At 51.6% G+C, this 26,752-nt stretch overlaps 3 protein-coding genes across 8 annotated transcripts; 2 read left to right on the top strand and 1 right to left on the bottom strand.

Moving 5' to 3' along the window:
* Positions 1 to 714: 714 nt before the first annotated feature.
* On the top strand, positions 715 to 10,254 carry HSH2D (hematopoietic SH2 domain containing). 4 transcript variants are annotated; one of them, XM_037028877.1, is made up of 6 exons: positions 715 to 1,299; positions 4,070 to 4,219; positions 6,267 to 6,356; positions 7,562 to 7,727; positions 8,238 to 8,372; positions 9,548 to 10,254. In XM_037028877.1, the coding sequence occupies exons 2-6, from the start codon at positions 4,095 to 4,097 to the stop codon at positions 10,112 to 10,114; spliced, it is 1,083 nt and encodes a 360-aa protein (XP_036884772.1). In that variant the 5' UTR covers positions 715 to 1,299; positions 4,070 to 4,094; the 3' UTR covers positions 10,115 to 10,254. The 4 variants fall into 4 exon arrangements, with proteins under 4 accessions (XP_036884772.1, XP_036884774.1, XP_036884773.1 ...); XM_037028878.1 differs by lacking the exon at positions 715 to 1,299 and adding an exon at positions 3,698 to 3,735 and having other exon boundaries at positions 8,241 to 8,372; XM_037028876.1 differs by lacking the exon at positions 715 to 1,299 and adding an exon at positions 3,698 to 3,735.
* Positions 10,255 to 11,777: 1,523 nt separating this feature from the next.
* On the bottom strand, positions 11,778 to 17,690 carry CIB3 (calcium and integrin binding family member 3). Of its 2 annotated transcripts, XM_037028927.1 has the most exons (6): positions 17,640 to 17,690; positions 17,400 to 17,434; positions 15,652 to 15,763; positions 14,560 to 14,707; positions 13,496 to 13,691; positions 11,778 to 11,799 (listed from the first exon to the last, which is right to left on the bottom strand). In XM_037028927.1, the coding sequence occupies exons 1-6, from the start codon at positions 17,688 to 17,690 to the stop codon at positions 11,778 to 11,780; spliced, it is 564 nt and encodes a 187-aa protein (XP_036884822.1). The 2 variants fall into 2 exon arrangements, with proteins under 2 accessions (XP_036884822.1, XP_036884823.1); XM_037028928.1 differs by lacking the exons at positions 15,652 to 15,763; positions 17,400 to 17,434.
* Positions 17,691 to 19,444: 1,754 nt separating this feature from the next.
* Positions 19,445 to 25,103, top strand: FAM32A (family with sequence similarity 32 member A). Of its 2 annotated transcripts, none has more exons than XM_037028812.1 (5): positions 19,445 to 19,649; positions 19,770 to 19,911; positions 23,623 to 23,676; positions 23,982 to 24,064; positions 24,379 to 25,103. In XM_037028812.1, exons 1-4 carry the CDS (start codon positions 19,576 to 19,578, stop codon positions 24,048 to 24,050), a joined length of 339 nt encoding a protein of 112 aa, XP_036884707.1. In that variant the 5' UTR covers positions 19,445 to 19,575; the 3' UTR covers positions 24,051 to 24,064; positions 24,379 to 25,103. The 2 variants fall into 2 exon arrangements, with proteins under 2 accessions (XP_036884707.1, XP_036884705.1); XM_037028810.1 differs by having other exon boundaries at positions 19,447 to 19,649; positions 24,375 to 25,103.
* Positions 25,104 to 26,752: the final 1,649 nt, after the last annotated feature.

Raw genomic sequence — 26,752 nt, 5'->3', positions numbered from 1 at the left:
ACAGTGGGTGAGTGAGAAAGGGACTCCTTGTGTTTCTTGCTTGGGGCTGTTGATTTGCAGACTCAGGGCAACCCCCTACCCCCTTTGGCGCAGGAAGTGGTGGGGTACCCAGCTTGAGCCTGCAATCAGGCTGCCTAAACCAGCTGGGCCAGAGCGATAGGCCCACAGGGAGGCTGCCCCCACCCCCTGCAGCTCAGCCTTGAGGATCTGGGCCATTGAAAGAGGAGGAGAAAACGGTTTTGCCTGTGCGCTGGGAGGAGGAGTTGGGGCAGCCAGCACACATCTGGGTTGGCTGATTTGTTGGGCACAGGTTCCCATACTCAGAGCCCACAAAGTGTGTAGGGGCCCCGAAAATGGTTTCGCTTTTTTTTTTTAACTCAGAAAAAAAGTAGTACAATAATAATGAATGTATAATAATGAGGCCGATTCAGTCATAAAATATAATTTTAAACGTTTTTTTTTAACAGAACTCTTTTTTAAAAAGATTTTATTTATTTTCAGACAGAGAGGAAGGGAGGGAGAAAAACATCAATGTGTGGCTGCCTCCCACAGCTCCCCACACCGGGGAACCTGGCCTGCAACCCAGGCATGTGTCCTGACTGGGGATCAAACCAGCAACCCTCTGCTTCTCAGGCCAGCGCTCAATCCACTGAGCTACACCAGCCAGGGCTAACAGAACTCTTAATGTGACCCTGTGTGCCCAGTGAGGCTCTGCCTGTCCAGGCTCCATCCTGCCTCTGGCCCTAGGTCTCTGTGGCTCCCTCTACCTAAGGCATCTTTCACTCTTTCTTCAGCTCCCCAGCCCATGGAGCTGTCTCCCCCTGCCCCCAGGTGCCACTTTCTCCAGACTAGGCCCCCTCTGGGGGTTTTTGCAACTTCAGTCCCTGTTACCTTACCTGCTGTTTGCTTTGAAACAACATTAATAATTTCTTATGCTTTTTCATTGCTCACTAGATTGTAGCTACCGGGAGGATGGGGCTTGGGCCTCTCTTGGGGTCTTCTCTGTCCCCTGAGAATCTAGCTCACAACTGGCACTCAGTAAAGGCTTGTCCTGGTCTGGGTGGAGCAAGGGCACACCTTCACCTGCAGCCCAGCAGCTTTGTTGGAGCACAGATGGAGGTCCATGGGGGTTGTCCTGGTCCTGCCCCGGGGCTCACCTGCTTGAGGAAACAGGAACTACCGGGGTGTGGCCCCGCCTGGCCCTGCTGACGTGTGGGCCCTAAATCGAAACCCAGGCTCCTGCAGGCACGGCTCAGGCACAACCACAACGAGGGCAACAGCCACCCAGGGGCCTCCCAGGTACGTTCCCTGGATGGGAGTCCTTAGTCAACCACATGGCCACCTCTGTGCCTGTCCCAGGCTGGGTGAGGCTGGGGCCTGTGAGAGTCTAGAAGACAGAGCCTGGGGTTGGACCAGAGGGAGGGATGGAGCTGGGGAGACCAGAGACAAAGGAGGAATTTTCTGAGATGACCACTGGAAAACGGTGTTGGAGTTGGGGAAAGGGCATTTCTGGCAAAGAACCGTCTGGGCAAATGTGTGGAGGGGAAAGAGAACTTGGTCAGTTTGGGGTAAAGCAGGGATGCTGGTAGGGCTGGAACACGGGGTTAGCAGGTGGGCGGGCCCCGATGCCAGGGTCAGGAACTTGAAACTCAGTATAACTTCATCCATCACTAAACTAATCATCAGTACATACCCTGGACCCACCCAGCTCCAGGTGATGCTGGGGACCCAGAAAAAATCCAAAAGAATCCATCTCTAGCCCTGAGCCCAGACCCTGGGAGACCCTAATATTGGGGAGACAGTAGACACTCTGGCCCCATGAGGCAGGTCTAGGCCAGAGGCAAGAGCTACGAGGACGGTAGGGGACATGGGAGCGTGCCAGGGTTTTGTTGAGGGGATGAGGCAGGAAAGCTGCATGGAGGAGGAGGTATTTTTGCTGGGTTTCAAAGGATAAGTAGGAGGTCTCCCAGATACAAGAAAAAACAAGGAGGTCCCCCATGTGGGGTTGCTACCGGACCCACGTGTGTTTAGTGTGCATACTCGTGTCCTGTGTTGATCTCTGCCGATCAACACCAGTGCTGTGGCTGGCCCACCCCTTGTGATTCTTATTATGATTTTGAGATGTGTTTCAGCAATAATTATGAGGAATCTTAATAAAAAATAAAGGTTTATTTATTACTTAAAGACCTGGAAATTTACAACACATCAGGGACCACACACCAGGGCTGAAGGTAGAGAGAGCAAGTGTTCACGTGGGCAAGTAGCCCCAATGGTCAATAATGGAAATTGGCCAAGATCTCAGACAAAGGTGCCTCAGTGGGAGAAGGCAGCCTGGCTCTTCAGTCATGTGGCCAGCAATGTTGACCGGAAACTGCCACCCTGGAAACATGCCTTAGCAATCAAAGCTAAAATCAGACGCTTGCATTACAGAAAAGAAAAACACACACGATCAGGGCTTATGCGACACCAGGTAAATATCACCGTCTCCCCAAAGTGTAGTTGAGAATACGAGCACTGAGAGGTTGGGCTGATGTGCCCGAGACCACACAGCATCTAAGTAGATTTGAATCCAGGCTCTGATTCCAGGCTCTGAACAGCTTTGTAACTCTGCCTCATCAAACATTTCTTTCTTTTTTAACACGCTTATTGATTTTAGAGAAGGGGAAGAAAGAGAGGGAGAGAAACTTTGATTGATTTCCTCTGGCACGCGCCTCTTCCTGGGACTGAAGTGCAACTCGGGGGTATGCCCTGACGGGGACTCGAACCTGTGACCTTTCGTTCACGGGATGACGCTCCAGTCAACTAAGCCACACCATCCAGGGCTAAACATTTCTTAATATATTTAATTTCACTTGCCCAGAATTCCTTTGGGCCGCTCCCTGGAGGGGTGTTCTCACCACCTGCCTCTGGTAGGAGAAAGTCAACCTTGACTGGGTTGGTCAGTGGGGCCCCTGTCTGTGGAGACAGCCTGGTGACAGTGACCTTCTGCAGGATGGAAGGGTTAGCCCGGGGCCAGTTGAGAGGCGGGGCCAGTTTGGGGACAGAATTAGGGTGAGTTTGAGGGGTCAACCCAGCATGGCACAGCACTTTCACTGGATTTACACTGATTTAGTAGCGGTTTTGCAAATCAGTGCTGTTTTTTCCCTCTGTTTTCCAGCTCTGTGTCGTTAGCTCACAGAGTCCAGTGGTACCTGAGCTTAAAACTGTTGAGAATGACTGTGAATTACCTTGTACCTGTCACATCATAACTGTGCTATCCAATGTGCTGGTGACATTGGTGGCAGAAGCTACTGTTGAGCCCACATCTCTGTGGTGTTTAATGTACCATGGCGACCCTTTATGGTGCCCACTGAGTGTCCACTATTTCATTCATCCACTCATCCTTTTGCCGGCACCACATCCCTCCACGGACATGGGTAGCTACTTAGTATTTGAATAAATTCAGTTCTTAAACTTAAGAACTGAATATATATATATATATTCAGTACATATATCTATATCTATAAAGGAAACTTTCCCACACTAGCAGTAATGAAATAATAAGGATAAAGGAAAATAAAATATGAGGATTTTTGCTTTTCATTTTATCCTATTTTTTTAAAAATTTATTCATTTATTTTTAGAGAGGGGAGGAGGATGGGAGAAAGAGATGGAGAGAAACATCGGTGTAGGAGAGAAACACTGATCGGTTGACTCTTGCATGTTTCCTGACCAGAAACCACACCCACAACCCAGGCACCTGCTCTGACCGGGAACTAAACCAGTGACCTTTCACTTTGCCTAACGATGCCTGACCAACTGAGCCACACTAGTCGGGGCTTTCCTTTTATTATGATTACTTCCTTTTTATTCTTTTATTATCCTTGGAGGATTTTTTAGGAGGAGTGAATAAGTGAATGTACATAAAGTGCTGGCACATAGTAGGTGCTCAGGAAACATAAGCCAGTTTCAGGCCCGATTCTCTGTCCAGCCTAGAGGACTTCTCCAAAGAGGAGGCACCATAGCTGCAAGAATAGGATAAAGATGGGAGGTGGGCCAGGCATGACTCTCTCCTCCTTCCTGTCCCCAGGTGACACCTTCCCTCGGAGGAAGCCATGACAGAGACCAGAAAGCTGCCCCCGCCGCTGCCCCCTCGAATGGACTGGTTCGTGCACACACAGGTGGGCCAGCTGGCCCGAGAAGGAGTCCCTTCGTGGTTCCATGGTGCCATCTCCAGACAGTGAGGACGCACCCAAACCTCCCACCCTGCCTTTCACCCTCTTTCTTTGTCCCTGCCCTGGGCAGCTTTCCTCTGTGGAATTCTGGGCATAGCTCACCTGAGTTAAGAGGATGAAAAGAGTCTTGGAGCTTCTGGCTTGGCTTGTCTCCTCTATGGACTTGCTGTGTGCCCTTGGGCATGTTATTTTCCCTCTCTGGACCTTGGCTTTCTCTATACAAATGGCCACCAGGCCAGAACTGCCAGGGACCTGGCAGAGCCCTGGCCCCCACCAGGCCAGTCATCACTGATCAGCGATAGCAGGGTACAGCCTCAGAATCCTTCTTAACACAGTGCCCCAAATAGCCACTCTCAATCCATCAGATATATAGCTAATATGCCCTTTCTACATCAGACTGAGCTCTAAGATGAACAAACTTGCCTACTTAGTCACCCCAGGGTGTGGCTCTAAATAAATGGAGAAAGGAACATTTATGGCCACCCTTGGCATTCAGGAAACCGAGAGAACATTGCAAAACCACAGAGAGGCAGAATTGGGTATGGTTTCTGAGTTTGGAGGTGCGCCAATAAAACATGATATGAGCCATGCATTGCAATTTAAACATTTTTACTAGCTATATTAAAAGAAGCAAAAAGAAACAGGTAGTATTAATTTTAATCACATTTTTTATTTGCCCTGGCTCGTGTGGCTCAGTTGGTTGAGCATCACCCCATAACTAAAAGATTACAGTACTTAACCCAGTACATCGATGATACTATCATTCCAACAAGTAATTAGTACAAAAAAATTATTCATGAGACAGTATATATATTCTTCTATTTATACTGTCTTTCTTTTTTTATTACTTTAAAAAATTTTACAATAAAAATGTTCAGTTACAGTTCACATGCCATATTATGCTAGTTTGCGATGTACAACATGGTGATTAGACATTTGTATAACGGACAGGGTGCTGGTCCCAGGAAGTCTAGTCGTCCCGTCTGATGCCACATCTGGTTGTTGGAATTTGCTGACTGTACTTCCTGTGCTGTGTACTGAGTCTTTAGAATATGGTGTGTGCCACATGCTAAAAGCACATCTAGATTCAGACCACACTGTAAGTGCTCAGTTGCCACATGTGGTCAGTGGCCTCTGCACTGGACAACATGTCCAGAGGCTCCCCATAGAAGGTCACCTTACTGAGAACCCCAGAAAATAGTAGTAATAATGATAGTAAATGATAGTGATGTAGTTGACCCTTCAATAATGCGACTTTAGGGTGCCGACTCTAAATCCTTATGTAACCTGACTTCTCAAAAACTTGGTTACTGTCATTCCTCAGCATCCATGGGAGTTGCCTCCGGGACCCCCCACGGACACCAGAATCTGCTCAGGTCCCCTCTATGAGATGGCATAGGACAATGCAGAGAGTTGGCCCTCCACACCCACGATTCCCAACCTCAGAGAAAAAACACTGCACAGAGGGCCGGTTTGTACACTTACTGAAAATACCCACTTGGACTTGGCAGTTCAACTGGGTTGTTCAAGGGCCAACTGAACTACTAGTGAACATTTGGAAAGCATGTACGAGGTGGAAGTTCTCACATTGCACACATTTCATCTGTCCTCACATTGGCCTGGGGGTGGGGGTTTTCTGCCCCTTCGGGAAGCCGAGGTCAGAAAGGGACTGACCCTCCTCAAGGCGCACGCAGTGAATGAACAGCAGAGTTGGGCTTTGGTCTCAAACGCATCTGGGGCCAGCTCCTGCTCTGTTACCTGTCATGCCTGGATCCACCCAAAGGTGCCTTCCTGGGGGGAATTCCAGGCACTGGGAAGACAGTCAGGGGCTGTGGGAGATGTTGGGTCTGGCCTGGGGTCAAGGTCATCAGAGGCCTTCTGGCACCTTTCGGGCAACATCCTGTCCATGAATATTCCAAGTTCTGAAACAACCAAGGGAAAAACATGTTTTAGGTTGTTTGTTCAGACCTGGGTTGACTGGAACACCGGGGGTCTGGGCATACAATGGGTGGCTGGGCCTCAGCTGTCTCCCTCCTGTGTGTGTCCTTCCAGGGAGGCGGAGAGCTTGCTGGAGTCACAGCCACTGGGATCCTTCCTGATCAGGGTCAGTCACAGCCATGTGGGCTACACGCTGTCCTACAAGTAAGGCTGGGGCTAGGGGACAGGGCAGGGGGAGAAGGCTTCCAGGCTTCCTTGGAGGTGTGAGGGGTGTTTTATACCACAAGTCTCAGCAACTGATACAAAGTTCTGGACAGAGCTGGCTGAAAAGTGAGCAGCTGCAGGTCTGGCTGTAATCAGCAGGCTTAGGTCGGGTGGTAACTAAGACTGTGTGTCTGAGAACAGGAGCTGCTGGGGGCCTGAGAGTGGCTACTGCCCTTTCCGCAACCACCCACCTCCCTTCCACCACCTAACTGGCAACTCTCTGACTCCACTCACGAGGACGTGCTGGGAACCCAGGGCAGGGTTGGGAACTTGAGGCCTCAAAGCCTGATCTGGTGTCCCAGTGAGTGGATTCAGTGGCACAAACTATTTTTCAAAAGGATTTTGGGCCAAAAGAATACAAGAAAACCCAGTGGCTCCCTCACAGAATTACCCACAGTGAGAAAACTTGGGACTGAGTTGCACAGTCCAAGGCTCAGTTTTGCTACTTACATGCTCTATGACCTTGGACAAGTTACTCAACCTTTCTGTTCCTCCCTCAAAGTCTTCATCTCTAACGTAGAAATGCTAAAATTAATTGTCTTGATGTGAGGATTAAAATACATGGTAAGCACTGCCCTGGCTGGTGCAGCTCAGTTGGTTGGAGATTTGATTCCCAGTCAAGGCATATACCTAAGTTGTGAGTTTGATTCCTGGTCCAGGCAAGTATAGAAGGCAAGAAGCAACCAATCAATGTTTCCCTCTCTCCCTTCCTCTCTTGCTTCTTCTCTTTATAAAAGCAATGAAAAAATGTTCTCTGGTGAGGATTAAAAAGAATATATAGTAACTACATAGTAGGCCATTAATAAACGCACTCATTCTTTAAGGGAACTGTGTGCCCGGCAACGACAGCTTCGGGCTGAAGCCTGATTCAATTTTCAATACCATTTCTATCGGTCATTTACCCCTAGCCAGGCACAAAGCTAAGCTTTTCCTGCGGTAGTTTGTTTCACCTCCCTAGCCCCATGTTATAGATGGGGAAACTGAGGCACAGCATTGCTAGTCACCTGCCAAGTGTCCCATGGCTAACGAGAGGAGAAGCTTGCATGGGATCCCGGCAGTCAGACCGCACCCATAGTGCTGCCCGTTGGAGGACTGGGGGGGCCATGGGGTGAGGGGATGCCTCAGCCTTGGCCTTGTCTCCGCAGAGCCCAAAACTGCTACCGCCACTTTATGGTGAAGCTCTTGGACAGCGGGAGCTTTCTAATCCCTGGGGAGGACAGCACCCATGCCTCGCTGGATGCCCTGGTCGCCTTCTACCAACAGCAGCCGATGCGGCCACACGGGGAGTTGCTGAAGCAGCCCTGTGGGCAGGTGAGGGTCGGGACCCAGCTGGGCTGTAGCTGTTCCTCCCAGGGGCCAAGCCCCCCAGACGCATTGTGCTCCCACCAGTCCCCTTCAGCCTCGTGATTCTGTCCTTTCATGGTCCCTGTCACCCCACAGTCCCAACCCCTCCTGGTCCTAGTTGCCCCCAGGCTGATTTTTTACAAGGCTTCGTTACAAGGGTTTTTACAAAGGTATAACCATAGCTGATCTATAGGAATAGCTTATTTTCTGATAAACCTCAGTCAGCAGGGCCTAAACCCTCAGAAACTGTTGTGGGAGGAGCCAGTCTCCTTATAAGGGTGCGTGGGTGTGGCCGAGGCCCACGTGAAATTGTTGTGGGTGGGGCGTAGGCCCTCAAGCGGCTGTGAAAGGGGCATGCTTCACTACGAGGTTTGTGGGTACAGCGCTCCTGGGCCACAACTGCGAGGGTCCAGGGGCCTCATCCCCATCCTGGTGCCCCTCCTTGGGGCTGAGCTGCAGGTCACCTCTGTCCCACAGAAGGATCCAGCAAACGTGGATTACGAGGATCTCTTCCTTCACTACAATGCACTGGCTGAGGAAGCTGCCAGCCCCGCCCCTGGTCCCAGTGAGCATCAGAATGTTTCCTCCCATCCAGAGGCTGCACCCAAAGAGGTATGTGACTGAAAGCTGGTACCTCCAACCTGGGGGAGGGTTCAGAGTAGAGGCAGCCAACAGCTGCAAGAGGAGACTTTCTAGAATGAAGATTAGATCCTGCAGCTCCAAGTTTAATACCTTCCAGTGATTTCCCACCAAGATTAAAATGCTGACTACCACCTCTGTTCCTCTTCTGTCCTTCACCAGCCCAGCTTCAGCGCCTCTGCCATCCCACACCGGGCTAACTTCAGGGCCTTTGCACAGCTGTGCTGTAAGCTCCGCTCCCAAGCTCCCCATGACTGGCTTCTTCCATCAGTCCTTCTTCAGGGCTCTCTCTCCCATCTCCAGACCTAAAGTATTCCTTAAGCACCTTCTCCATCACATCATCCTATTTATTTGCAACAGAGCTCTCCTCGAAATTCGAAAACTCTTGTTTATTTATGGGGTTTCACGTTTCCTGTCTGCTGCTCCCCTCAGTTATCACCACTTATGAGTGAGGGAGCTTGGGTATTTACCTCCAAGTTCCATCAGTCATTGATCCAGCACCGTTCCTGGGAGACTCTGATTCTCTGGCACTTCTGGTGTGCTTGGTGGACACAGTGGGCACTGGTGGCCAGACAAGTCCCCAAGGCAGAGCTCCTGGTGCCAGCATTTGGGAGTGGAGCTGGGGACAAAGGGGACATGGGTGGGCCATCAACAGCATCTGCCACACACTTGGCCTGAACAGCAAAAGGTCAGGGATCAGCAAACCATGGCCTGAGGGCCATATTTGTTCACTGCCTGTTTTTGTATGGCCTGTGAACTAAGCATGGCATTCACGTTTTTGAATAGTTGAGAAAAATACTGTTTCATGGCTTGTGAAAATCAGATGAAACTCGGATTTCCACATCCATAAAGTTTGAATGGAACCAGGCCCACTCGACAACAGCGGAGCTGAGTGAGGAGACAGACTGTACAGCCCGCAGAGGGAGAAGTATGTTCTCCCTGGTCCTTTACAGAAAAGGCTCCTGGAGGAGCAAGGGCAGCCGTCTCCTGAGAAGGGAAGGATGGGGCACGGGGTTAGGTTTGGAGGATCCTACGGGGTCATTTCTCAGCCCCAGGGTGTCTGGATGGACACCAGATCCCAAGTCCGAGGCGCATTTAGAGTGCTGGTTGGGTGTGCTGACACGGGTCTCACCTGCTCTTGGTTTTAGGTCTCTGCAAAGCTGGCCCTGCTCCATCAGCGAAAGGGAAGGACGCCATCTGCAGATGTGTGCAGAGTGCCCACAGAGGGAGCTGCCGCCTCCTGTCCCCCAAAAGCCCCTCTCGACGAGGCCTGTCAGAAACTCTGGAGGAACCTCAAGGCACTGCCCCAGACGGGTAAGAGGGTCCAGCAGCAGCTGAAGTCCCACCTGGCAGCCGTGAGCTCGTCGCTGCTCCAGGACTCCAAGCGATCAGAGGTGACTCACAGCTCAGGGGTCCAGGTGGATGTTGGGGTCTGGGACAGTCACACCTACACAGACCCCTTGGTGGCCACATCGCTCGCAAGCCCCTCACAACCCCAGGCTCCAAGAGACAGAGACAAGTCCTCCAGGGGGGCCTCAAGGTCAACCAGCTGGAGTAATGTGACCCCGAGAACCGGGAGTTGGCACCAACCAATAGTGAGGGCCCTGTCCTCACAATTGTCCAAATCGGAGCTGAGGGACTTGGCTGAGCCCCAGGAGGACTGTCTCCCCGAAGAGTACCGCCCACCACCACCCTTCGCCCCCGGGTTCTGCTAGAGAAGAGGTTTGCCCTGGCTCTGGGACCATTGCTGCCGGGGGGCTGCTCACTCGTGGACCCCTTGCTTTCTACACACCAGCCCTCGGGACCTGAGAAATGTAATAAAGACGTTGCTTAGTTCTGGTCCTGCACATGCCAATGAGGTGACCTGGTTATTGGAGTAATAATAACAGTCAGTTATGGTAAGGGTCTGGAGCACCTACTGTGTGCCAGCCCCACGCCAGATCCTCAGCATTCACTGTTTCTTTCACGCCACTGAGCAGGCCCATCAGGTAGGCATCTTCTGCATGTTTTCAAGAAGAGTGAGGTTGAGAGAGGAGGGAGGCACGGCCAAAGTCACCAGGCTACTGCATGTCAGTGCCAGGATCAGAAGTCACTCCGTTTGGAGTCCTCTCCCTACTTTCCCCACACCCAGACTCAACTCTGAGTCCTGGCCACACCTTCGTCCCGGGTTCTCATACAAATGAGGGAGGGGAGACTTGTGGTGGGCTTGGTGCTCAGGGGGCACTCCGGACACCAATGCCAGCTTCAGGAGAAGCAAGTGTGTCCTTTGTTTCAAAAAGGGAGAGGCAGCCCTTGGCCATGGTTGGGGTGGGCTCCGGGCTGGGAGTAGCAAGGCTGTGTGATTTTGGCGTGTCACTAGACCTCCTCGAGCCTGTTTCTTCATCTGGAAAATGGGGAGAAAGTAGCCCCTACTAGTCAGGATGAGGCAAGAGGATGTGCATAAATCCTGTGGCTTAGGTGCACAGTAGGTGCTTTTGGTGGAGGTGTAGTGCGGAAGTGGGCTCTCTAGAAATGCCACGCACTGGGGGTGTCCGAGAAGGCTCTTGGGGCTGCTTTCAGTCGCCCTTTTGAAATGACTACTCTTTGGACTGACTGGGGCCGTAGATGGGCCCCTGGGTGACCACGGGTGGAGTGGGTGTGGGGCTCCCAAATCCACATAGGGGATTTGGGGTCTGGGGTCTGTAGGGGTTTATAGGGGTCTGGGGTCTGGAGTGAGCTGGGCCTGGGCTCAAGGCCGCCTCTGCAGATGACTGAGGTGTGGCCTTGGGCCAGTCCCTCTTCCCTCCGGATGAAGTGAGACTGGTCCTCGGCCAGTGCTGTGGGGGTGTCATAGGCATGCAATGGGACTGCAGAGGGGCCAGTGCTTCACAAACTGTCGCGTGCTGCGCCAGCTCAGTAAGCAACGTCCCTGCCACTCCCTCAGAGGCCTCTCCTGGCAGCTTGAATAAATAAGCGAGGCTTAAACCTTCAGTCCTTTTGAGGAATTCAGGAGTTGAGGAAAAAGGGGACTCAAGCGGCCAGGATAGGGTTTGGCCTTGGGGGGCCCTGGATTGGGGCAACATAGGCCTCATCTGCACACTTGTCTCTGCTCACCAACACCCACAGCAAGGCCGCAAGATCTTGCAGTCAGGGTCTGCCTTGTAGAGTCAGGTCAGGGAGCTGGTGGCCCAGAGAGGGCGTGGCCACACCCAGGAGCACACAGGGAGAGCACAGATGACACTAGGTCTCCTTCCTCCCACCCACCAAATTGAAGGCAGAAATGTCTCATCCCAGAAAGTGTGACTCAGTGACATGTATTTATTCCCAGGGTCCAGAGTCTACAGTGGGGTGAGGGGTCACCCTGCCCTCCTCCGGCCTGGCTCCTCCTGCAGGGGGTCCTCAGATTCGGATGTGGAAGGTGCTGTGTGCAGAGAGGAAACGAATCAGTGTCATCAGGCGGGAGAGGGGGTGGCCCTCCAGCACCTCCCTCCCTGACCCTCCTGTTGGGAGTCCCCTAGCAGGCCAGGAATCCCATGGGAAGATGGAGTCCCCTCAGGAAGCCCCAGGCTGTAGCCCTCAGGACCCCACCCCGACCCGGGTGGGGGCACATCTTCGAATCAGTTTACATCCGGACTTGCTGTAGGGCTCTCAGGGAGAGGCGGCTGCCCCTTCTGGCGGCTGCCCCCCTCTGTTTACTCCCCTGTGAAATGGAGATGACAGCTGTCCCTCCTTCACAGGGGCTGTACTGAGGTCTGAGAGCAGGACACACCAAAAGGGTGCCACCATCCCACTGCCATTATTCATGTGTCCACCTGCCAGGAGACCACGCCTGCTGATCCAGGGCAGAGAAAGGGGGCGCCCTGTGCGGGAGGGACACCACCAGTAGTAACCAGGGCACAGGTACTGAGCACCTACCATGGGCCAGGCACGGCTCTAAATTCATTCCATGTGCTAACTCAGGGGCCAAACAGCTTTTTCCCTGGAAAGCACCAAATAGTTGACATTTCCAAATTTGCACAGTGACTAACTCTGCCCTGGAGCTCGAAAGCGGCCATCAACCATCTGTGCACAAAAGGGCAAGGCCATGTGCCACAAAAACCCCGGGTGGACCCGGAAATTTCAGTTTCATATCACTTTCATGTGCCCTGGAGGATCACTACTCTTTGATTATTTTCCCAACCATTTAAAAATGCAATTTTTCTCCTGGCTGGTGTAGCTCAGTGGATTGAGCACAGGCCTGTGAAGCAAAGGGTTGTGGGTTTGATTCCCAGTCAGGGCACAGGCCTGGGTTGCGGGCCAGGTCCCTAATAGGCGACACATAAGAGGCAACCACACATTGATGTTTCTCTCCTTCTCTCCTTCCCTTCCCCTCTCTCTAAAAATAAATTTAAAAAATATTTTTAAATGCATTTTTTTTTGCTCTTGCAACATTGCTTTATCAGTTTATTTCTTTAGAAAGGCTTTTAAAAAGATTTTATTTATTTTTAGGGAGAGGTGAAGGGAGGGATAGAGAGAGGGAAAGAAACACTGAGTGCAAGAGAGACATCAATGACAACTGATTGGGCCTTTCAAATGCCCGAACCAGAGACCTGGCCTGCAACCCAGGCATGTGCCCTGACTGGGAATCGAACTGGTAACCAACCTTTCAGTTTACAGGCTGGCACTCAATCCACTGAGCCACACCAGCCAGGGCTAAAAATGCTATTTAAAAAGCTATTCTTAGCTCACCGGAGGTACAAAAACAGGTGGCAGGCCACCACCTGCACTAACTCATGTAACCTTTGCCCTCCACCCTGCAGTGGGGCTCTGATTCTGCCCAGGCTGCCAAGCACAGCTGTGCAGTCTGCTCGCTGCAAAATGCTTGGGCAAGTGAGGGCCAAAGTCCATCCTTGATCCACTCACCCAAAGCGCTGTGACCACCCCCAGGAGGTGCCCACGGGGTTCCTAATTATCCCTGTTTTAAAGATGCAGGGACTGGAGCCAGGGGGGTTGGGGAAGTTCCCCAAGATCACACACGAATGAATGAAGGGACTGTCGCAAATGGAGTCTATGAACTAGTTCCCTTAGGTCCTTCCCCACACGGGGAAATGGACTGAGTGGGCGGCAAGGAGTGTCACCTGAGGAAGTCGGGCGCCCGCAGAATCATGTTCTGGAAGTCTTCCAGGGACAGCCGCCCATCGTGGTCCCCATCGGCCTCATCCAGCACCTTCTCGCACACCAGGGTCACCTCCTCGGCGCTCAGCTCCCCCCGCGTCAGCTTGGTCACCGTCTGTTCCAGGTCCCACATACAGATGTAGTCATCATTGTTAAAGTCTGTGCGGGAGGCAGGACAGGGACATGGGGTAAGCAGACAGCAGGTGGTGGGCAGGCTGGGCCAGCACAGGTACATCTTGTCTCCATGTTACAGAGGAGGAAACTGAGGCACTGGAGGGAATCCAAGACCCTCAGAGAAAAGCTGGGTCTTTCTTTGAACTGGGCAGCAACAAGGTCATTCATTTATACATGCAACAAGTATTTATTGAGCACTGTGGTAAATTTTCATTTATTCATTCATTATCGATCACTTATTATGTACCAGGCACCATGATAACTGTTTTTGACTCATTCATCTGCTCAACAAGTATAGATTGATTGCCTACTGTGTGCCAGGCACTGCAAAACATTTTCATTCATTCAGCCAAGAAGAATTCACTGAGCACCCACTATGTGCCAGGCACAGTAGACAGATGGTGAACTAAATAGACACTGTTGCTTCCCTGGTTCTCCTGAGAGAGGAGGTCAGGAAGAAGTGAACAGATCAATGAACAAGAAATTAAGCAGCATCATTCCATGCTAGGAGAGAAATAAAACAGGATGGAGAATGACTCAGGGAGGGGGCTACTTTTGACGGAGACCTCAGGGTGAGGAGGAGCCAGGGGAAAGGTGTTCTGGGCAGAGGATACAGCAGAGGCAAAGGCCTGGAGGCAGAGTTTGGCGTGTGGGTGGAAGAGCAAGGCCAGTGTGGCTGGAATGGAGTGAGCAAGCAGATGAGGTCCGGAGGTGCGGGGTGGGAGGAATACAGGGCCACGCTGGGCCTCCAAGTCCTTTGGAGATACCAGGACAGCAGGGCAGCGCCTGGCCCTGGGGCTGGTCTTGTTTCCACCCCCCACTGCACAGCCCCCACCTCGGGCCCTGCACGCACCATAGATTTTAAAAGCATAATAGGCTTTGAGGTCCCGGGGAGCCATTTCGCTCATCACAGAAAACATGTCCAGGAAGTTGTCCAAGGTCATGTGGCCATCCCCGTCCTCAGAGAAGACCTGGGCAATCCTCTGTCGGAACGGGTTGTCCTGGGGACAGGAAGCAGGGAGGCCATCCCTGACTAGGGTCTCAGGCTCCATGTGGTCTCACTCTCAGCACTCACCTCCTGGGACCCTCCGGGTATCCCCCACCGAGCCTCTCCCTCCCATGATCCTCAGGCCCGACTTCAGGCACCGTTACTCTCTGCCACAGTGGTCTGGGTGGTGTTGTCCCTACTTCCACTACAGAGGCAGCCACACGACCTGGGTGAGGACAAGCAGATTTCTATTCACCTGGCAACTGTGACCGGCTCTGAGAGAGACATGTGATTTTAACCAGCTGACCAGAGGCTGCCCCAGGATGTTTTTTGAAAAATTGGGGTGAAGGGACCTGCTTTCTGCTGGTTGCAGAATTGACAGGAGGAAATCTGGTCTCTGGAGGTTCCCTTCACCACCTCAAGAAGAAGGGCTGATTGAGACTGAAGCCTCTTCCTGAGAGGAGCTGAGAGATGGAAGGAGATTCCCAAGCCCATCCTCAGAGCCCCTGGTTCCAGCTGTACCTGATGCCCTGCCCCTGGAGTTTTTGCTCATGTGATCCAACCTATTTTGTCCCTCTTGAAGGAGGTTCTTGTACCTTGTGATACAATAGTCTCTATACACAGTCACTCACTCCACAAGTCCCCTTCAGAGGCACAAACCACGTGCTGAACATCCAGCTGAGAAGAACCTGCATCAGCTGCTCTGACTATGAAAAGAACTAAAGTTCCCTGAGTACTTGCCACACAACAGGCCTTGGGCTAAGCCCTTTGCCTGCATTATCCTACCGCATCTTCCCTACAGCCCAGGGTTTGAGTCCTGCCTGTGTCACTTCCTGGCTGTGTGGCCATGAACTTCAGTTTTCTCACCCACAAAGCAGGAAACGTTGCAGCCCTGACCTCGTAGGAACGCAGCATCGCTACGCTGTTTTCCCTGCCTGCCCCACAGCCTAAGCATACCTTCAGCTCAGGCATGCTGCCGATGAGCTCGTAGGGTACCCTCACGTCAGGACAGCTGGTATAGTCGAGGGGGACGAGCTGGGGGGCCAGGTCCTGGTATCGATAGAAGAGCCTGGTATAGGGATGGACACACCGGGAAGGTTTGGGAGATGATGGGAGGGAGGGGACTTGACCCTCCTCTCTCACTGGCAGCTGCTTACTCCGTACTGAAAGATGCTGGGTCCCCATCAGCCCTGGGCCCAGCCTTCAGGCACACAAGCACCTCTATCTCCCTGGGGTCACAGCCAAGGTAGAGAAAGTGCCCCAGAGCTCAGGGAGACCAGAGTGAGGAAAGCAAGCCAAGGAGGGAGAAAGACTTCCCAAAGGAGGAGGTATTGGTGCTTGAATTTGAAGCGTGAGCAGGAGCTCACCAGGTAGCTGGGGCTGGCAGGAGTGTGCTTCAGGTGAGGTCATTTCACAACAAGCATTTAGAGCATCTGAGCCAACCTGTGATTCTAAACATCATCACACTACTGTTAAGACCATGCCTCTAAAGACCCCCATCCTCACATTTTCCTTCACCTCCATAATGGGAAGCAAGGTTCCCTCAATGGGGCAGAGCCAATGTTCATGTTTTGAAAGCGTGGCTGAAATGCATTTTGGAAAACCCCAAATGCCACACACACGACCTAGTCTGGGAGACCAGCTCAGCAGTCTGATGCTCACCTGCTGACGCCATAGCTTCACTGCAGCGCGCAGAACAGCAGCCTTGTAGAGACCCTCCTTGGTGAGTCAGAGGTCCCCAAGACTCTAGGGACTGTCCCGCATGGGGACAGGAGGCCCCAAGTCATATGATGACTAGAAACTTAAGGAGGGAGTATCTCAAATCCAGTAACGAGTACCCAGTTCCTTGCTTGGGTCCCCTCAGGGAACAACCTGAGTTTGGGTTCCTGTACAGCGTTGAGTGAGTCCCTCCTCCCCTCTGAGCCTCAGTTAGTCTGTCTAACAAGTGAGAAGCTTGGGATGGACAAAATGTCAGCCCTCGAACTCTTGGGATTTGGCCTATCTGCAAAGCCGGGGTCAACCTCTCCTGTCTGAGCCTCAGTTTCTCCATCAGTAATTCAATCATCATGGCCAGGGTGACCCTGTGAACTGTCTTCTCCCAGACAATGGGGCTCACTCATGAAAGGTGCGCCCATCAATAATGGATGTCCCATGCCTATACAATTGGGCCCCGGCCCCGATCACTCTGCAGCCGAACCCTGGCCAGCTTGGGTTTCACAGCTCCAAGTTCCTGGGTTGGGGCCTCTGGACATGGCACCAAGGGCCGATCAATGACTCAGGGTACCCATCTATGCCCTTCTTACTCACACCAGGGACTTGTGGTAGCCTGGGGGCATCTCCTTGCACACTCACCTTGATGGGAATCCCATAGCCCAGAGCCGGACTCTGCCTCTGGGCTCTCTGCCTCCAGTCCCAGCCGCTTCACACTGGCCTCAGGGGACCTTCTAACATGCTGATCTGTCTCCCCCCTGCTCATACACTTTTCATGGCTCCCTGCCATCCTTGCAAGAAAGCTCAAGCTTGTCGGCCTGGAGGCATGACAATACGCCAAATGTGACTTCTCTGCCTCCCCATCTCTGCCTCCGTCTCCGGACCACTAGCGCTCTGCCACGAAGCATTGAATCCTGGCAAATCGCAAACATCCTCCAGCAATGTGTAGGAAGTTGTGTCCAGGTCTTCCTCCCTTCCCCTTCCCCCAGACTGACCTCATGATTTCCTTCCTCGTGAAGAAGGTGCAGTCCTGCGGAGAGAGATGTTGGCTTGGCCCAGATCCTGCCCAGGGGGGCCTTCCTCTCCCCAGAACCCCATGCTCATCTTTCCCAACGCCGCACACAGAAACCCTTGCTGACTGCGCATCCAGGACCGAGGAATGCTGTCCCCATTCCCCAGGCCAGGATTCCAAGGCTGCCAAACCTTCCAAGTGTGTCCCCATGCATCACTCCTACCTGATATGCTTCCAGCTGCTCATGAGTGAAGACTGTCTGCTTGTTGCCCATGGCGAAGGTCACCACCAGGAACAGGCTCCAGAAGCCCCCAGCCTCCTCAGGGCCACACAGTTGCCAGGCTGCCACACACCAGTGTCTGGGAAAATCTCCCTGCCCTGGCTGTCACCTGCCCACCCGCCCCATCACCCTCAGCCTGGGTGAGACTCAAGTTACAGCCAAGCTCTTTGGCCAACAGCCTGAGATATGTCCATGGCCACCAGGGCTGTGGAAGGTCACAGAGCCTCAGACCACATCTGCCACTGCCTGGTGAGCCTGCGGGGAGGGGACACCTTCCAGAGACAGGCAAGGTGGTGGAGAGGCTTCAAGCACACCCCAACTCAGATACCAGGACTCTACTCACTAGCTGTGTGGCTTCAGGCAAGTCACCTGACCTCTCTGAGCCTTATTTTATAACATGCAAATTACTGTAGTATCTACCACACAGAGTTGTTCTGAAGATCTAATGGCCATTAATGCAACCAAAAACATACACCTGTCATATGATCCAGCACTTGCACTCTTGGGCAGTCCCAGGGAAATGAAAGCTCATGTTCACACAAAAGCCTGTAATGGATGTCTTAGTCACAGTAGCCCCACCTGAGAAACACCCCATATGCCCTTTCCCCTTGGGATATAAGTTATCAATGGGGCCTATATTACCCACAAATGGCCAAAAGTTGGTTTGGGGTGGGACTAAAAAGTCTTAAGATAGTTCAGTGGTTTATAGCCTTTCAAAGCTCCACCCTCCCAGATAAAATCTTATTCATCCGTATTTTCTCTCATTAAATTAAGTTAAAATTCCGTTAGACTGTTCTTTTGAAGGGAATGGTAATGAGAAAAAAGATTGAGAAATACTGTCTTAAATGTATTTACACCCATTTACAATGGATGGTTTCACAGTGTGGTGATAAAAGCCAAGATGGAACACTCAACAGAGAAGTACAGTTGTGCCCCAGTTTCCCTGCCTACAAAATCAGGATAGTCTAAGACTTAGACTCTAAGTAATATGGTGGCTGTGAGAGTAAATGAGATGATTCGTGTAAGTTCACACAAGATGTTAGTTGTTGTTATCATCATCCCCAATTTGTGAGGAAACGGACATCAGGACACTTTCTCCAGGGCACAAAGCCTCGGAAGTGCCAGGGACGAGCGCCACAGCTGCTGGGTTGGCTGGGGCAGAATAGATTTCTCCAGCTGAGCCTGTTCTGTCCCTCTCTGAGGAGTTGACTCTGTCATGGACGGCCCCCAGAGGAAGCTGGCACAAGCTGGCAGCCCCCGTCCTTTTCCTTTGGCGCTCAGATTCGATTCTGGAATGCCAAAGGGTGAGCCTGGGGCTGGAGAATTGGGCAGTCGCTTGCTGCCCCCTGCAGATAGAAGTGAGAAATGCAGGCACCGAGACTTGTTTAGTTTGGGGGGATGCTTGCTTTTTTCTCTCCTTCATCCCCTACCTTCCTCCCTCCTAAAGTCCCTTGCACAATTTGGGCAACAGTAGTACAATTTAAAATGCATATTACCCATTAAACCCTCAAAATATGGCAGTAAAAGAGAACAGAATATCCAAGTGCACACAAAACACTCAAAAAAAACTTTGGGTTTTAAGAAATGGGATTTGTCAAATTGGCTTCACTGGTCCGGGAGAAGGGCCTAAAAGCAGAGAAACCGGAAGTGGGCTTGAAAGCCGGAAGTGTGTCAGGAAACAGAATGTGAAGGAGGCTGTAGAGCCCGGCTCTCCAGCCCCAGCCCTTAACCCAGAAGTTTTGCCCGAGTCAGATGCCAAAGGCGCAGGAACACCGCCTAGCTCGGCCAATCAAGACGAAGTGAGGCGGGAGTTCTGCCGGATATAGTGTTCTCAAACAGGAAGTGAGGCAATTTACCTACTGAGCTGCGGGTAGGTTCCATGGCGGCCTACGAGCAGGTCCAAAAAGGGCCCTTGAAGCTGAAAGGCGTCGCAGAGCTCGGCGTGACCAAGCGGTGAGTCTCAAGAGCCCGCAGGAACCCATCTTCCGCCCCCTTAACCCATCTTTCCCAGACTCCGGGCTCTTGCTTTCTGACCCATCTCCCTCTTCATTCCTGTGCCGTCTACCCTCCCAGGAAGAAGACAAAGAAGGACAAAGACAAGGCGAAACTCCTGGAAGCCATGGGAACGAGCAAAAAGAACGAGGAGGAGAAGCGGCGCGGCCTGGACAAGCGGACCCCCGCCCAGGCGGCTTTCGAGAAGATGCAGGAGAAGCGGGTTAGGCGGATGGATAGGCTGGGGCTGCCCCGGTCCCTGGGCCTGGGTCTCTCGGAGTGGGTGCTTAGGAAGGGCCGGGAGACTCGAAAGCCGGATAGCCCCGCGAAGAGTTAGAAGTGTGACCGAAAGGAGGCAGAGCTGTAGGCTCAGGTTTGGATTCCGGTGCTGCCCCTCATTTGCCCTGTGACGTTGGGCCAGTAACTCATCTGTGCCCGTGCCTCAGCTTTATCATCTGTAGGGGTCAGGATAGTCCTTTTTACTTTCGAAATGAAAGTAAAGCATTTTTTAATGGCCATGCCATTAAGGTATGGTGTAAAGTCAATGCTCAGTTGATGTCAGCTGTTGATATTAAATGGCCATGCTCCCTGTTGTAGGTACCACAAAGTCTGTTTCCATGACAGCTTTGTTGGCAGATTCAAATATATATTTTTAAGCTCTGTTAAAGTAGTTAATATTAAACATTTAATAAATGTGGGTGGTGGGGGGTAGGAAGGATTAGCTTTAGGCAGATTAGCTTGGCCTGTCATGCTGGGTGTTAGGGAATAATAGGTCTAGGTCAGTGGTTCTCAGCTGAGGGCCGTTTTGTCCCCCTACCGACATTCTCAAGAAACCTTTTGACAATGGAGACATTTTATTTGTCACACTCAGGCTGTGTGCTCCTGGCATCTACTGGGTGGAGTGCCAGGATGCTGCTGAACACCCTGCAGTGGCTGAGACAGTGCCCCCTGCAGGAAAGGGTGATCTGACCAAAACATTAATAGTGCCCAGGCTGAGAAACTAACCCTGGTCTGTGTGATTTGTTCCAGTGACATTAGGAAAAAGTTTACTCATTGCTATCAGGCCTAATTCATTGGTACCAAAAAAAGAGAAAAAAAGATGCACTGGCTTTGGCAGGACAGACCTGGGTTCCACTCTCTACCATTTGTTGGTGGAATACGTTGGGGCAAGTTGGCTAACCTCCAACTTCAGTTTCTTCATCTGTAAATGGGGGCTGATGTCCTTAGCTCATTGTTTTGTGGTGAGGCTTTAGCAAGTGAATGCGCTCAAGTTCCTTCCCTCAGGTCATAGGCGGAAGCTGGGCTGGGATGTTACTCTTGGAGCAGGGGGGAGATAGGGGAGAGGCTAATGCAAACTAAAAGGTCAGGCTGTAATAGTGGAAGCTGTGAAAGATAACAGGTTTGGGATAGATTTTGAAGTAAGAACAGCATGATCAGCTGATGGATTGGATGTGGGCTGGGAAAGAAGAATCAAGGATGACCAAAAATTTTGGCAAAAGCTGTGTGAACGAAGGTACCACTTAGATAGGAAGGACTGTGGGTAAAATGGATTTCTAAAGGAAGGTATCAAGACCTTAGTTTTAGCCCTGTCTGGGTAGTTCAGTTGGTTAGAGCATCATCTCACTACGCCAAGGTTGTGGGTTCAATCCCTGGTCAGGGTACGTACAGTAATCAACCAATGGGTAGAACAACAAATGGTGTTTCTCCTTTTATCTGTCTAAAATCAATTGGGGGGGGGAAGACATCAGTTTTAGAAAAGTTAAATTTGAGGTGCTTGTTAGAAATTCAAGTAGAGAATTCTCATGGATACTTTGATATCTGAATCTGTAGTTTTGTCGAGAGGTCTGGGCCCCAGATGTTCATTTGTAATTGCTGTGGGGACTGGACAAACTCCTCTGAGCAGGGACAGTGGCAGAGAAGAGGCCTAAGGTCTAACCTCTGGTGATTAGAGGGTGGCAGAGAAGAAACTGCAGAGGAGCATGGGAAGGAGGTATACCAGGAGAGAGTGTGTTTGTAGCAGCCGAGTGGAGAAAGTGTTCCCAGGAGGAGGAAGTGATCAGGGGTCATATGCTGCCAAGAGGTCTCATGCGGTGAGCACTGCAACCCTTCGTTAGCATTTGGAATGAGAAGGAAGACAGAGTCATTAAATGTAATATTGTATGGCAACTATAATTCAAAATAAAGAGAAAGTTGGATTCGAGTGAAGGTGGAGAAAGGCAGAGGAGGATTAGAAATGGCTCTTGGGAGATTTACTGTCAGAGGCAACTGAAAAACAGGCCTGTAACTGGAGGTGGTAGAAAGTCAAGAGGAAATTTTTGCTGTTGGCATTTAAAACTAAAAGTCCTGTTGCTGGTTTTGTTTGACCCAGGAGAGAGAGGTGAGGCAAGTGAGAGAGAAGGGAGGTATGGGCAAAGCTAGGTACCGCTGGGCATCGCAGATTCCCTCGTGGAGGGTGTTTGATTGAGCACAGGGAGCACAAAGGCTGGACAGCTCCTGGCTCCTGGGTGCAGGGCCCTTGGGGTGAGCCCCTGCCTGTTGGGAGGGGTCAGGGCTTGGTGTCCCCAGGCCCTTCACCCCTTGTGAACTCTGGTCCTTATTTTCTCTGTGTGTGAAATGGTGATAGTGATAGCACCAAAGACATCCTGGAACTTGGTGTATGGACTGGGGGGAGAGAAGGCAGAGCCTTCCAAGGGCCTGGCATTGGTGACAACTGGTGAAGTCAGTTCAGCCTCCTGTGAGGAGACACGAGCCTCACGTGGGCTCACAGCATCAGGAAGAGAGGCAGGGATGGACAGGGCAGGCACTTCAGAGGGAGCGTCAGCCGGCTGGCAGCTGACTGGAGTCAGAGGAAGACGAGGCAACAGAGGAGAAGAGGAGGGACAGGGAGCCACAGCCAGGCGGCAGCTCATGGGTCTGTGGGTTGAAGGCTGCCGACCTTGTTTAGATGAGTCTGGTGCAGTCAGATGGCAGCTGGGGCTGGAGGCCTGCCTGGGCCAGAACACCCAAGATGGTTTTGCTGCCACGTGTTCATTGTCTCAGTGCTCCTCTCATGGCCTCTCTCCCTACACATTGTTTCATCTGCCAGGTCCTTGCTTTTCAATGAGGTCATCAGACTTCCTGCAGGGTAGCTGGCTTCCAAGGGTGGGAAGCAAAAGATGCTGGGTCTTCTTAAGGCTTCAGCCTAGTTTTGACACTACATTCTGTTAAGTAAACTGAGTCACAGGGCCAGTACAGAGTCAGTGTGGCAGACAACTGCACAAGGCCATGAATACCAGGCAGCGCCGTTCCTAGCCGTACAGGCATAGGGGTAGGCCACCAAAGTGGGGCAGCCACAGTCACCTAGCTGGCAAGTGTAGAGCCAGGTGCAGCCCCAGGTCAGCCTGGCTCTGCATCCCACACTCAACCCTTACCACATACCACTGGGTATCGGGAGTGAGTGGTGGGGCAGGTCATGGCCTGTTGGATGCATAATCTAGAATCACTCACAACGGTGGTGGATCTCGTGTCCCTCCTGGCTCTGAGCATCAGGGGTATACCTTAAGCATCACTTAAGTACCTACTGGGTGTCAGGCCCTTTGCTCATTTCTTATCCTTCCTCAAACCCCATCTGGTATTTTTTTTCCTACAACATTAGAAATCTGTCAGTTGCCCAAGGAAGCAGGAAGCACATGTACAACTCCTTGCTGAGTTTACCTAAGTTGGCACTGGTGCATTTCCTGCCCCTCAGACCAAAGGGCAGCTGACCTGGGTTTCTAGTGGGGTGTATTGTAGCCAAGTGTCCCTGTTGGACCAGCCTGAGTAGAGTTGAGGGGCTTGGGACCTCCAGCTGTTCTAGGTGTCAGAGCCAGGCCAGCCAGGGCTCCCATCTTCCGTCCTGTGCCGGCCTGGGCTGTGTCGAGCATGTGACTCACCTGCATTTCTCTCCTCTCTCTAGCAAATGGAAAGGATCCTGAAGAAAGCGTCCAAAACTCACAAGCAAAGAGTGGAGGTAAGTCTCACACTCAGTGGGGGAGGTTGAGACACGTGGGCCCTGGCTGGGCCCAGAGACTGGAGCCTGGCAGAGGGGCTTGTTGGCAGCTCCTCAATGGGGAGGGGTTTACCCACCTTCCCTGGGGTCACTGAAGGGAGAGGGCAGGGTTTAGGCAGCTGTGAGGCCTGGCAGGGCGGCTTTGAGAGGACAGGCTCACTGAGGGGAAACAGGATGTGGGGAAGTGGAGGTGGATGGTGCCACATGTCCTGAGTGCCCTGCTTGGTGCTGTGATGACATGGGCTTTTCTTCCTTGGCTTTCCCAGGACTTCAACAGACACCTGGACACACTCACGGAGCACTATGACATTCCCAAAGTCAGCTGGACGAAGTAGTCTCCCTGCCCTGGGTATGGAGTGGCACTGAGGGGATCAGAAGGCCAAGCTGGGGTTATGTTTGGTGCCTTGAGCATTCTTTTACATATACCTTTGAATCTTCTGCTGAGACTGCTTTATCAGAACGGTGTGCTCTCATTCTGGAACTTGATTAAATTAAGACCATCCTTTTACTCTCTTTCAGTTTCTCAGTAGCACATTGAAGATGAACACTTTAGTTTTCACTTGAAATTATTGAGAGTTTATCCAGAGATTAAGGTTATTTCTGTGTAAGTGCCACGGAAGTGTTTTTACACCCAAGTTGCATCTAACTCATTTTGACAGGCAGCCACCTATCCTCTCCTGGATGAAACTGACTCCAGAAAGAAGAAGCCGCAGCGTGCAGAGCCCTACAGGGCCCCGCATGGGCTGCCCTTCCAAGCTCCCTCTAGCTGGGAGCTCATGATCCATCCAGGGCCTGGGGAAGCCACTTGTAGCTTTGTGGCCTTCAGACTGCCTCCTGAGCCACCTGGCCAGGGAGAACAACCACCCAAGCAAGGATGGGACAAATGCCTTGCCCCTTTCTGAGCTGATGGTGGCCAGCATGCACCCTGTTCCCCCAGTGTCCCCATTCCAGACATGGCTAGTAGGTATTGTCATGGCAGGTGTTGCCAGTCAAGTATCGTGTTCTTTGTAATGGAATCCAGATACCAGCTGCCTCACTACCCTCATCCCTGCCTTCCCAGCAGCCCCCGGAGTTCATTCAGAGTTGGCACATACATGGAAACCTGTTTGGCATTCCTGGCCTAAAGACACCTCTGGGTAATGGGACCAAGGCAGAGCCCTACCTAGCACAGGCACATGGGTGCAGCCCAAGGGGAGGGCCCAGGTTCCAGTACTGGAGAGCCAGGGTCTTGGGGGCCCACCTTGTCCCTACTGCAGGAGGATCAGAGTGGGAGAAACAGTTTTTGTTGACATAGAATGGAAAAAAACAGATTCAGAAGAGCATCTGCAAGTGTTGGACTGTGGCTATCATATGTGATCTGGAGAATAAAGCAAACCAGTTATTAAATATAAGTCTGAGTGTTTTAAATTATAGGCTGTCTTATCACTAGAAACTCTACCTTTGGTATATATTGCATACAAAGTGTATACTGCAAAACGACCACTTGCCCTCAATTTGGAGAAAGATGACGTGTTTCCACCTGTGGTTCACAATCCACCGAAGAGGTGACATACTCATGAGCACTGGCTCCTTTGGGCAGCCTCCCCTATTGCCTGGTGTAAAGGCACTTGCAGGTCATTTTTTTTCAGACTTTATTTTTAGGGAAAGAAGAAGGGAAGGAGAGAAACCAATGTGTGGTTGCCTCTTGTGTACCCCCTACTGAGGGTCTGGCCTGCAACCCAGGCATATACCCTGACAGGGAAGCAAACCAGTGACCCTTCGGTTCGCAGGCCAGCACTCAATCCACTGAACCACACCAGCCAGGGCACCTGCAGGTCTTTTTTTATCCATGAGCTAGAAGTTGGGGTCTGAAGCATGATGTGCTGTGAAAAGTCAGTATGTGGAAGATTAACATTCCAACTCCCCTGCCCAATAAACCTCTCCAAAACGGAGTGGCTTAAAATTACAGGATGTCCCGATTCTGTTGGTGCTCAGCCAGGTGATCCTACTCTATGTGGTGTAGTTTAGTTCCCTTGTATAGCGGCATTGACTTTCCTGGGACCAGAAAGTTCAAGGTGGCACCTCATCCTTGAGATCTCTCCACATACTCTTTCATTGGCCCACACAGGTCATGTCACCCAGTCTATGTTTAAGATTGTGAAGAGCCTCTGTGGGCTGCTTTGTGTAAAGCTGCTTCCAAACTAGGAACTATTCCAGTGTTCTTGGGTTTTCCTGTACTTAGAAGAAGCCGCAGCGTGCAGAGCCCTACAGGGCCCCGCATGGGCTGCCCTTCCAAGCTCCCTCTAGCTGGGAGCTCATGATCCATCCAGGGCCTGGGGAAGCCACTTGTAGCTTTGTGGCCTTCAGACTGCCTCCTGAGCCACCTGGCCAGGGAGAACAACCACCCAAGCAAGGATGGGACAAATGCCTTGCCTAAGCAGAGGACATATTGCAAAAGCCATCTTTCAAAACCCCAGAGGGAGATAAGGAGAAATGGCCAAGACTGAGAGGCAGGCAGCGAGAGTAAATGGCTGTGATTGGGATCACCAAGGCACTGTATGGTTCAGGATGGCACAGGATGCAGGCACTTTTCCACAGCCTAAATGTTAATAAAAGCAAGTGAGATACAATTCAATTGACTAATCAGGGGTCACTTAACTACAAAAATAAAACACGTGCCTTTGGCTCAGCTTCAATGGGGCGTGGTGTTCAGATCACTGCAGAAAATAAACAGGCAGTCTTTTTCGCTGACGAATGTTGACACTAAGAGGTGACAGGCAGTGAGTGTTGATTAGGCTTGATTGCCACTCAGGATTTGTTTGCCCTCTTTCTAAGTAACCTTACCCCTCCCCGTAAAATGTATCACAGTTGGCGACTGCATGTTTTCTGGACTCCCCCACCAGAATAGTTCCATAGGGCTGGGCCCAACATGGATCCAGCAGGGGGATCTCTTACCTACCTAACTAAGCTCACAGGTCGGAGTTCCCAGCTGCCAAGTTTTCATCGCCCAGCTAGGCAAGCTGACAGGTGCCAGTTTATCAGTTTGCTCCGCCCTACC

This window comes from Sturnira hondurensis, unplaced genomic scaffold (genome assembly GCF_014824575.4).
Source record: "Sturnira hondurensis isolate 20B ecotype Veracruz unplaced genomic scaffold, ASM1482457v3 Scaffold0020119, whole genome shotgun sequence".
NCBI lineage: Eukaryota > Metazoa > Chordata > Mammalia > Chiroptera > Phyllostomidae > Sturnira > Sturnira hondurensis.
The sequence above is the reverse complement of the archived record's forward strand: the minus strand, read 5'-3'. Positions and strand labels throughout refer to the sequence as shown.